The sequence below is a fragment of the Hemisphaericaspora subhashii genome (genome assembly GCF_019202705.1).
Source record: "Hemisphaericaspora subhashii strain CBS 10753 chromosome Unknown scaffold121, whole genome shotgun sequence".
In the NCBI taxonomy this organism is placed as follows: Eukaryota; Fungi; Ascomycota; class Pichiomycetes; order Serinales; family Debaryomycetaceae; genus Hemisphaericaspora; species Hemisphaericaspora subhashii.
The window spans coordinates 26,037-37,732 of NW_026057193.1; the positions used below are offsets into that span (position 1 = coordinate 26,037).

An 11,696-nucleotide genomic window follows, 5' to 3' on the forward strand; every position below is an offset into this window, starting at 1 on the left:
CTAGGCTTGAACTTAATAAACGACAATCTGGCGATTGCCAAGGCGAAAAATCAGGTTACCTCTGTCACAATATGATTGTCTATACTACGCATGAGCCGTGTGTAATGTGTTGTATGGCACTAGTTCACTCGAGGATAGCACGAATTGTTTATCTTACTAGTTCTCCAAGTGGGGGGTTGGAATCGAATTATCAGCTTGGAGACAGGGATGGATTAAACTGGAAATTCCAAATCTGGAAATGGGTTGGAAACAAAGAATTGCAAAGGTTAAATGACCTAAATGCGGCCTCAAGTGCCATAATACATTACTAACTATGGGCTCCTCCTTCGAGCAAAGTAGATAGTTTATCTATGCCATTAATAGAGTCCGTTATAGTTTGTCGATCACTCTGGTCTCGTTCACTATATGTACTTTCACCAATCTTCTCTGCAAGTTTATTGATTTCAGTGAGCTTATTCAGGATATCCATATCCAAAACCTTCTCTTGAGACCTCAATTTAGAACCTAAGCTCGTTAAGGTGTCGGTTAATGTCCCTAACTCCCTTGGATTGACCTCTTGCAGTGCTGCGTCGAATATGTCCTGCATTGGAAATTCGAACTCTGCTTGTATGTTTTTCTGCACCAATGCAATTTGCCTTGACTCTTGCTGGGAAACCAACGCATTGTATATGGCTTCTATCAATTCTGACAGAGTTCCACGTGGAAACTCTCTCGCAAAACTCTCTAGGGAGACGTTGAATTGGATCCTCATCAGAGAATTCAAATAATCAGCTAAAATTTTAGAAGATTCCATTGTGTTTAGAGCACGTTTCTAGTTTCGCTATAGTGACTTGAGCTTCTCTTTGCACAGTTTGTTTTTGACCGATTCATTTGTTCTTAGCTTGGTAATGTTGGTCGTGTAAGGTGTCAATTTTTAGAAGCGAAAAATAACAGAAATTGAAAAAAAAAAAACATCAATTTGATTTCCACACTTGTTTATTCACACCTCAGATCGTATCAATGACCACATTATCATATGATAGCTCCTCATTCTATGTGCAGGCACTAGCTTCCAGTATTTCGAAGAGATTGCTTGATGAAAGAGATAATTCGCTATTGCTAAACATAGCACCTACAGGACGACAAGCCAAAAGAATTGCTCAACAAATAAACTATTCAGAAGATTATACTGATGACTTTGATTTTGAAGATTCACCAACATCTACATTTGGTACTAAAGGGAACGCTGGTACTCAATCGACCACTAGCGCTCAGAAATACTCTGCAGCAAGGAAAACTCCAGTCATAAAATCTTTCGAAGATGAACAAAAAATCACGGATTTGGGAAGTAAATCCGATGTTTTGGTTCCTATAAAGTTATCGTTAGAAAACTCGAATTCAACTCATAAATTAGCAGACTTTTTCATGTGGAATCTTACTGAGTCCCTTGTGACACCATCCGAATTTGCAGAAATACTTTGTGGTGACTTGGAATTACCAAGCACGATGTCTCTGCAAATCGCAGAGTCGATAATACAGCAAATTGAGGAGTATAGTTATGCTTCAAACTTGCAATTACCAAACAATAACCCATGCAATGTTATTATCGATCTTTCGGTGAACTTGAACAAACAATTATTTCAAGATCGATTTGAATGGGATTTGAATCAAAAAGAGATTACTCCAGAGGAATTTGCTCTGATTATAGTTTCTGATTTAGGATTATCCCTAGAATTCAAACCAGCTATTTCTCATGCACTTCATGAAATCATTCTCAGAGCTAAGAAAGAAATAATTGACGGTACTTTTAATAACGAAATACATAACTTGCATCTCGTGAGAGGTATTATTTTTGAGAATGGAATCCGGGTTTTTACAGAAACAAGCGTTCAAAATGGAAACGATCACTGGGAGCCTTTAGTTGAAACTTTGACATCATCAGAAATTGAACGTAGAGAAAACGAAAGAATAAGAAATTTAAGAAGATTGAAAAGAGAAAACATGAAGCGAGATTATGACGATTATAGTGGGGCAAAGCGAAGACATGTTGGCCGGAGAAGATTAGAAGAATTGGATTGGAGAGGTGTATAGATTATTTCATGTGAGGAGAAATTGCCTTACGGTATTTGTCTCGATGCTTTCTCGCTATGTATTGAAAATATGGGCATCAGGGCCAGTACGGTAGGCATTCTTCTATAGCATGTGGATTAGTGTAGTATAATGAAAGTCTAGACAACTTCATTTTGATAGTAGCCTGGCGTGTTTATATGTTGTACCAAGAACTTGCGCCATGCGCATGGTTATAATAACCTTAATACGAAATCTCTAATGACCATTGCTTGGAAATGTTCCAAAAAGTCAGTATGAAGGAAGAGGCTCCAGGTTGATAAGTGTTCTCTTTGTAATCTTTATCTAATTTAATGGTGGTAATTTTCTGCCAAATTTGGCAACTAATCTGAAGAAAAATTAAGTATGCTCTTGAAATTGAAAATGATTATGGTTTCGTTTACCTCCGCAGTCAGTCCTACCTGAACCTTGGATACTTATGTGGCTTCATAAGATCATTTCTTGCTACTGGCTACAAATAAATTTATCTATTACCTCCATTTTATGGTACTAAACTATATAAAGAAATAATGCATAGGTGTGAGATATTATTCCCCAGACCGTATAATATGAATCAGACAAATTACATCCAGTATCCCTACTATTCGCATTATTCGGTTCTCTAATAGTCAGCAATAAAAGACACATCTTTTGGAATTCAAAAGCGAAACCGTGGCAATGAATCTCTCACTTATCAACAATTCACATCCATTCCACGCCCTTTTTACTCGGGAATTTTAAATTATATATATCATAGACTGGGGGGAATGGATCATTCTTACTCAATGCCACTTTTCTTAGTCTAGTAAAAATCTTTCCCTTGAGCAAATTCTGATCAATTAATGAAATGAGAATATTCTCCACCAAATAATCATCATCAATCCTTCTCACAGCTGCTTTGATGCTATCATAATCTAAATTGTTCGGTTTACCTAATATCTTCCATATATTCTTAACTAGATTCCTTGTAATTACTAGTCGCACTTTATTCATTAATAGAAGAACATTCTTATCTTTCAAGTATTGATAATTCTGCTCTATTGCTTCATCAAACAGCGAGACATCTCCCGACTTGATTTGCTGGGATAAAACGTCATAAAAATTTAACCAGGTTTCATTACAGATTTGCCTAATATACTTGAAATTGGGTATTTTACCTAATGCCAAGCTAATCGGTATCAACAACTCCAAAATCATGTTTGTATTTTTGGTACTCTTAGCAAGAGAGTTAGTTAAACACCACGACAAGTGGAAAAAGCTATCTAGTAATTGATATTTAATTAAGTAGAATTTGCTGAGATAATAGCGGTATTGTAGCTGTTCCATTAAAGTAAAATCAGATAGATGCAAGTTAGTGTTGTTCATGTTGCTGAAAATGTTTCTGCACAACAACGGATTGTCAATTTTAAAATAAATTAGACACAACTTATTCCCAAGGTATAATATTAGCGACCTTTTATAACTATTAATATCATTAATTTGTGAGCGGATGTGGTTAAACATTTTCAATAGAACTGACGCCAAATAATTTAACCTGTACCTTCCCCCCTGTTCGTGATAATACAATTGCAAATCTAGCTTGACAGCCCATTGTATAATTAGGTCGCTAGATTCTCTAACTATATTAGACAACAACCATCCATACTTGTTATTGTTGAATGCGATGGATAAATCATTTAAGTAAGCCGTGTATAGATCAAACGATTTAAGCAATGACAAAGGATCTATCTCGTCACATAATTTAAGAAAACTACAAACAACATTATTAAATGCCGGCCAATCATCGTCGTATACTGTAGCTATAGCCTTGAACTCAATACCGTTTGTAGTTGTGTTTATTTTGGATATATAGGCATTGTTACTTGGAATAATGGACAATACCCTTGTAAGCTGAGAAATTTTCTGATCGGATTGTAGCGACAGCGTTTGGTTGATTTCTTCTAAGAAACTGTTAATAACGTTCATGGCCATTGCAATTGTAATTATCTGTACTTAGACTGTATTGTAATAGCTTTCTCCAAATCAGTAAATTTTCACCCCCAAGCCAAGGGAAAAAAACGATGAAAAGAAGGAATATTTTAGTCGAAAAAAAATTCCGAGAATGTTCCATCACTTCTTCTGGAACAACAATCATGGCATCAATAACACCACGAAGAAATCCCCCAAAGGGCCGGAAGCATCCATTTGAGACATCTTCTGGAAAGCCATCTAGCGCGTCGTCCAATATTAAACGGAACATTAATTTAAAGTTAACTATTCGCTTGCTTCCACCTTCTCTTACTGAAAGTGAATTTTTGAATCAGCTAGCGACATATTATCCACATCATGCAACAAAGATTGCGCATTCTTATTACATTAGAGGCTCATATCCGTTGAAGCCGTTTGAAATTCCGGTTTATTCACGGGCATACATTAGCTTTAATAGTGAAAATGATGTGAATGAGTTCCAAAACCTTTTAAGAGGTAAATCGTTCTTCGATGAAACAAATGACTTGATGATACCGATAATAGAGAAATCAATATACCATAAAATGATTGATTCCAAAAAGGGTAGACCTTCTAGTGTTACGACTAAAGGCGTTAAAGGAGGAATTGAGAATAATGATATTTATTTGAAATTCTTAGCTTATTTAAAACATGAACTTGACGAATTTGATTTAATGAAATTGAGCAAGTCTATAAAGAAGAAGGTCCCCCCTGATGAGAACGAAAAGAGAGCAGAGAAATCTAAAAAGAAGCAAATAGAAAAAGGGCCCAAACCAAAGTCTAAGAAAGGTCCAGAAGCAGTCCAAGGGGTGGTGGCAAAGAAAGACGTTCAAGAGAAGCATAAGATTCAAATTGAGAAGGTAAATTATGAGCCTCAAGCTAGGGAGCAGCCAGAAAAAAATACGTCCAAGGGTGGCCCTGAGCTAGTTAAGCATAAAAAGGCTCGTCAGCGTAGAGACAAATCCAAGAAGCCTAAGCCTGCTGAGGATTTATCAGCCAGGAAGCCCGACGGGAATAGAGCCCAAGTTAACAAGGAACCTGCGGTCGCTAAGGATACCAAAAAACCTCCACCAACCGCCGAGAAAGAAATCGATAACAAACTATCTAAATCGATACCGGAGGGTGAAGTCTCCTTGAAGAATGAAACTCGAAACAAGCCAACTCGTTCAAGTAGACGAAAAGATAGCGAGCGAAACAAGGGAGGAAAATCCAGAGAGAGTAAGTCTGCTTCTCTGAAAGAGCCACCGGAAAGGGATAGCAAACCTACAGTAAAGCCGATAGATCAAAAAGAAGGGAGTCAGAAGGAAGCAAAAACCCTTAGAAAGAGTTCTCATAAAGAAGCAGAATCGACTCACGACAAGAGCTCAGCAGGGCATAAACCACCAACCGCCAAAAAGTCTCAGTCTAGAAAAGACTGGTTACCTCGCCCACGAGTTCAAAATAAACCAAAAATGGAAAACGAATAGTTAAACTCTCGACCGATCGACCTATCTGAAATCAAGCTATAGTGCAAGCCTTACCATATTCAATTATACGGTTGCCGAATTATGTGGTATTCAGGGATATTTATATGGATTCTGAACTCTTACAGATTAGGTGCCTTAGGAGGAATGGCTGGTGCCTTTCATGAGTACCATACGTGCACTATTCAGCCACGCCGGTTAGAATACACGATGCCGCGTAGGGTGTCAAGTAATATTATCTCTTCCCTATGTAATAGTGACACTATATAAATGTATTGTATGAATATTACCAGGAAAGGACAACATGTAGAATTGCAAAACAGATTGATGCCCAAATAATAATAATAGGTCTAGAATTGGTTTAGAAAAACGCCGATTGCGCTCTACTAAGTGAAGTCGTGGGGCATACAAGAATCAGACTGTTGATCGCTGATTAGATTTCATTAGAAGAACAGACTAACATTAGTAGCACATAAGATAGTTACGTTTTAAATAATCTTTGCCGTTCGGAAGCTCAAGTTTTCAAAATCATCCTGGTATTCTTGTCTCACGGGGAACGTATTCTCCATTGGCTCTAATAAACCGATTGGTTCGCCGACTATCAAGCTACAATTTGGAAGTCGATATTCGATTTAAAATAGTCTTCAGAAATTTCTTACGTGATGTGATTCAAAATACCGGTATTTTCTATGCCGTGGGAGAGAACATGGTTGACGTAATAAGCCATTGTCAAGAAACACTATAGCTTCGACAGCAATTGACATGCAGAAGGACTCACTGCCAAGCTCGTGCCAATTGAAATGATGAGATTCTTGGGTTTGTGAGTACCTTACATTTTGTCCTGTAACTTTTCATACAGCGTACCTTGTTTCACTCTGCAACGGTTCCAGAACTTTGCATTTTTATCCATCAGTTGTGCAATTTTTGGTAATAATTCCAGGAAAATATTATCGAAATTTTGAGATCGAAATAGATGCGACGCTGTAAACTTCAAAAATGATTCAAGCACCTATGACCATATTCAAAGGATATTCACAAGAAATACGTCATCAACTGGAACCCATTGAGCAAATGGAGCAATTCAAAATTGCGGATCATCTACATTCAAGTATTCTTTTATTCCAAAATCTAATTCATGACCTTGCGCATGGAAGCTGTCATCGGACAAGGTATCAGGAAAACTATTCTTCATAAATATGGTGGTTCTCGTCTGTTTCGACCACAAGCTTAGCCTAAGTTGTTATAAATGATATCTTCTTATATCTTACTTCTGCAAAGCAAGAACCCAGATTAAACTCTCATTCTTCAAGCAAAAGTTAAACCATTGTGATCTTCCTACAGAAAGATAGCTGCCTCAATCCATACAGTGGTTTGCTGTACTTATATACCAAACTATTATCAAGCGATACTTTCAAGAATGCAGTTGTTATGCCTGTCTGATGAGTTGACTTACAAATCGTTGCAGCTAAAACTTCAAGAAGTTTAAGCGAATCTTTTTATATCTGGAGCAAGCATTGTTCATGGAAGTACATATAGAGAATCTAGAGAAATTTAAAGGCATATTTATAGTTGAGCCCTGGGCTAGCAGCCAAGGAATATGATATAATTTATAGGTAACATTTGTAAAAAAAATTAAGGAGTGAACGCCAACTTGTATAAGCCATTTTATTTGAATATGGCCGAGAGTAGATAATAGCTATGCAATAGACAGCGCCATCATACCCTGTGTAGGTATTACCTTATAGCTCATGAATAAAATTAAACATGGACTTTAACTGAACTTCCTGAGAATGCTAGAGTTATGTGTTGCAGGTGGCCAGAAGAGATGATGGTCGTTACAAGGCAAGACTCGTTGGACAGGAATTTAGTCAACTTGAAGTTGTTGACTAGACTAACTAACAACTGCACACTTCAGGATTAAGGATTATATCACAGGGCGGTCGCCCCATTTTGGAAACAGCAATACCAATGAATGCATGCTGCGCTTCTTACAAGTATACTTTATACCCACTAACTATGCTTCTTCTGGTGGATATTCCTCAGATCATTTGGTCCTTCTAGAAACCCCCTTATGCCCTATATCCAATTATTTAAAACCTCGGTTGCCCCTGTTATCCAGAGAGCCCAATACCTACTTCCTGAATGGGTGCTGAAGGTTCTCATTGAAACCAGCCGTCAAACTGTTTATCCCATTGAAATACCAATTCCCTGTTTCCGCACTCGCAATGTTGTGTATCTTTCAAACCTTTGCTGTGACGTGACCCAATGTCACATTGCTCCGATATCTTTCTTAGGAGTTGTTGTTATCAGAAAAGTCTCACTGTTGATGTTATCAGTTGATGTTATCAGGGGGCGGGCAGGGCCTCAGGTGGAGACGACGGAGGCAGCGTCTCAATATTAAGGACTGCTCTTTCACGTCGCCCGACTGCCCCCTTTCCTCCCCCCCCTACTCCAGGGTTTGACTTGCTTTATCTATTTTGTTACTTTTATAGTTGTTTTATTCAATACATTACTTATTATCTAAGAATAAGACAAGATTATCTAATAATTGCTCCAATGTTCCGCTGCAGATTTTCAAAATTTCTTTCTGGTCTAACTACCTCCCAGCTTCCTCGCTTTGGCCCACAACGCCCATTTAACCATTAAATACGCTGTTGACGCTTGGGCTCAACATTAAATACCCATATCTAACTACCACTTTTCCTTGTCGCAACTTTACTCCCCGCCTCCGTCAACGTCATGATCTACTTATTCCTCCTTCAGACTACATAGCTGCTTCCTTCCACCCAAACCACCAATGGGATACATAGTTTCAGGCGCTGTTTCAAGGTGTATCTATCTCTTTTGCCGTTACCTCAACTTTATGGCATTTGTTCCTTTTAGTTGCACCCAATGTGCCATTGTCATTTTATCTTGGGACTACTGTATCTTCAACTCCCTCACTCGAGACAATATACCATTTGTACGGTTTGACTCTTCTGTGCCATAACAATTTCCTTTGTTCTTTGGGACGACAGCGACTCTTCCACCGTTTCGATCCTTTGGGATTGTATCAAGCTTTGCTACCATCTCTGCAAAATAAAGGCTGGACGGACCGTGAAACCTTTTCCATCCACGATTCTTCAACTTCACCAACCTCTACAGATTTAAAGAGTGGTTCGTTTGCTTGGGATTTCCCTCCAGGAGTTTATCAATCCATTGTTGAACGCGTCTGCCAAAACGTGCCAAATTCACCACACCTGTAAATACCCGAAAGAATTCCGCCGTTTAGACTCCCTTCCTTATGGTTCCATTTTACTGATATTTTCAAGGACTAAAATACTACTGGATCACTTTTCCAACCCCGTCATACATGTGCTAGATTTTTGCATGCTACCGTTAAGAATTACTTCAAGCTTTCCGTTCTTGATGCTTACTAGTGAAGTATTGCACCCAATATTTCTGGTAAAACTTCTCAACAACCAATCTTCGAAATGGATATCCAACCCCAACCCAATCATCCAATAATTCACTATCCCATCATATCTGAATAAATGGCAATTTTCCTGGCCCCTAACTTCTTCAACAATCTTTGGGAATTTATTGCCAGTATTTTTCACTAACAACAACGAATTAGCACCTATCTATAGTACTTATCTAAAGGTGGATGGATTTCGTTGTCAATGTTGTTGTCCCAGCCATTGCATGATCCTTATATTAGTAACGACATAGCAGGACAAGAGAATCAACTGATGTGTGAGCAACGGCAGACGGAGGGAAGTGCGGGACGGAATCCTATACTTGAATATAGCTGGAATGTGTAGACACAAGATTAGGAATGTTGAGCTCAAGTGGATTACGGCTTGAAATTTCATTTATTTTCTTCAGTAAGTACACGTCAATGAAAGCCAACTAAGTTACAACCAAAGGCTACAGCAATATTCGGCTAGACAAGAGTCTTCCAAATTTGGGTTCAATAATGCACATGGTCGAGTGTGATGATAACCTTTGCAATTTCAAAGATCATCTATCCATTACCAAGAACTGCTACTCCAGCATCGTTTGGCTCTACAAAGAACTGCTAGCAACTGTAGGGGGAGATGTGAAGTGGTGACTTGATGTAGCATATGTGACCTGAAGTACCGCTATCGTGATTGGGTTGAATCAGAGTAACCCGAATGTTTAGAAACACTAAGAATCAATATATTTTATTCCTCCTTGGAAAGAGACCTATCCATATCTAAAAAATCAATTTTACCAGTAAATATTTCGGTATGAATGCTAGATTCAACACGGTGATATTCAGACTGAACAAAGTAATGACTTGGATCATAGTGAAGGGGTATTATATCCATCTATGGATCGTGATCAAGAGCAGGAAGAACAGATGGAGCTGTCGAATTATGAGTGGAAGGTGATTGTTCTTGGGCAGTGTCATCGGCTTATGGGGCAGTGGGTGAGTACAATTCGTGATTTGTCTGAGGAATCAATGCTTGTGAGGGATGGGTTTGCAATACTCGAAATTGAGGAATAGTTGTTCTGCAGCCCGAATATAGTCAATAGGAACGATATCAATTACGCGCATCAGTATTTGACTTCTTTCGCTTTCTACGAAGAGGACAGTCACATCTAGGAGAAGCACATTTTGGTGCGACGTGACCAAGGCTACTGTTATTGAAAAATGAAATTTCCATTCTTTGCCATATAGTGGCGTAGGTACTTACTTGGTGGTCGATTTGAGAACACAACTAAAGGTTCAGGTGGGACAGCAACTTGTGCAAAATCCAAGTCATCGGAGAGAAGTCGAACACCCGTTGCAACTACAGTTGCAAGATTAACGAAAATATTCTTTAGCAGCCAGTTGCTGGCCAAACAGAAGAAAACCACTGCTATTGTCGATCTGGAGGGGTCTCTAAACTCATGAAGAAAATCAACGAAATAATCATCACTAGCTGGCTGCTTCAAATCTTTGGCCATGTTCCCACAATGAACTCATATCTTACACCTTTATATTCTCAGGGATTTACCGATAATAGAAGTCGATCTTCAGAAGCAGAGCTTTCCTGGTTCAGAATAAAACATTTCATGAATATCAGGGGCAAGCCTTGCATCAAGTCGTAAATGAGGGGCTATTTAGTGGGTATAGTTGGTTCGCTTCAAGCCCCACACATTATGGAGATTATATATAATCCCATATTCAAGTGCGTAAGTGCATTTTCCTCCATCAGTCCGATTTGCAGTATTAAGGTGGTGCTAAGAAGTCTAGGATATCGACTTTCGCTATTTGCTATGTATAGAAATATGTAAGTTATCGAGAATATACGTCGAGTTTTGAATAAAAAGAAAAAGTCGTTTAAGAGCCACATCGCGTGTCGTTACCCTACGCTGAATGCTTGCACTCCTTTCAGTTGCTTGAAACCTTTCGCCAAAAGTAAGTGCATATAAAATATAAAGGTCTTTGAATCTCACAAGCCTATGGGCCTAGTGGTATTTATTTTAATTCATATGACCTTATTCTTTTCCTGTTGGTTGCAAACTCCGGTTTTGTCCCTTCGGCTCTCCGAAATTTGGTTTTGTCCCATCCGATTTCGGTTTTGTCCTACCGGCTATATACCAAAATAGGCAATTGCCGAAAACGAACAACCCAACCGGACTATACTATATCGGGCAGTTCCGCAAATGGATTTTGTGTAACTCAACGACAATATACAGGAATGCAGTCCCGCACTAGCCAAACATAAAAAAATTAACCACATTTGCAGGAAGTGTGCAAAAAAATAATTTTTATATAGCTGATTTTATATGCCGGATCTGTGCGAAATTTCAACAAAGTTCATCCCCTCATACTAAATTTTACGAGTCTTAGCTTTTTTTTCTTACGGCCGTATCGGGTTTGTGGTGTGCTTTAAACCCGTCCATAAAGTTCCTGTACCTGGTTTTGTGTGACGCCGTTTCAGGTACCTGATACTCCGTTTCCGGTGCCTATGAGACCGGTGTTAATCCCACCCGGATGTTATGTAAATCCGATTTTGTGCTTGTTGGAACCTATGTCCGGTTTTTATGTCTTGTTTATTGTATTTTATTAAACGTTTTGGCGATACTCTTGGTTTGTTTAATAAAGCAATGAACGATTCTTGTTCTTTCTCAAGCAGCCGTGGTAAGTCTTTTAAAATGGGGAAGTTT

The 11,696-nt window shown here is 38.6% G+C and overlaps 5 protein-coding genes across 5 annotated transcripts; 2 read left to right on the forward strand and 3 right to left on the reverse strand. All coding sequences in view use genetic code 12, as the record gives it.

Moving 5' to 3' along the window:
* Positions 1–307: 307 nt before the first annotated feature.
* On the reverse strand, positions 308–793 carry J8A68_000244 (uncharacterized protein; the record flags this gene model as incomplete). Its single annotated transcript, XM_049406219.1, has 1 exon — positions 308–793. The coding sequence occupies one exon, from the start codon at positions 791–793 to the stop codon at positions 308–310; it is 486 nt and encodes a 161-aa protein (XP_049266454.1).
* A 206-nt stretch (positions 794–999) lies between these two features.
* J8A68_000245 (uncharacterized protein) lies at positions 1,000–2,070 on the forward strand (the record flags this gene model as incomplete). The annotated part of the gene is made up of 1 exon (XM_049406230.1): positions 1,000–2,070. The coding sequence occupies one exon, from the start codon at positions 1,000–1,002 to the stop codon at positions 2,068–2,070; it is 1,071 nt and encodes a 356-aa protein (XP_049266455.1).
* A 717-nt stretch (positions 2,071–2,787) lies between these two features.
* On the reverse strand, positions 2,788–4,050 carry J8A68_000246 (uncharacterized protein; the record flags this gene model as incomplete). The annotated part of the gene is made up of 1 exon (XM_049406241.1): positions 2,788–4,050. The coding sequence occupies one exon, from the start codon at positions 4,048–4,050 to the stop codon at positions 2,788–2,790; it is 1,263 nt and encodes a 420-aa protein (XP_049266456.1).
* A 167-nt stretch (positions 4,051–4,217) lies between these two features.
* On the forward strand, positions 4,218–5,537 carry J8A68_000247 (uncharacterized protein; the record flags this gene model as incomplete). The annotated part of the gene is made up of 1 exon (XM_049406253.1): positions 4,218–5,537. The coding sequence occupies one exon, from the start codon at positions 4,218–4,220 to the stop codon at positions 5,535–5,537; it is 1,320 nt and encodes a 439-aa protein (XP_049266457.1).
* Positions 5,538–9,868: 4,331 nt separating this feature from the next.
* J8A68_000248 (uncharacterized protein) lies at positions 9,869–10,490 on the reverse strand (the record flags this gene model as incomplete). The annotated part of the gene is made up of 2 exons (XM_049406264.1): positions 9,869–9,954; positions 10,238–10,490. 2 exons carry the CDS (start codon positions 10,488–10,490, stop codon positions 9,869–9,871), a joined length of 339 nt encoding a protein of 112 aa, XP_049266458.1.
* Positions 10,491–11,696: the final 1,206 nt, after the last annotated feature.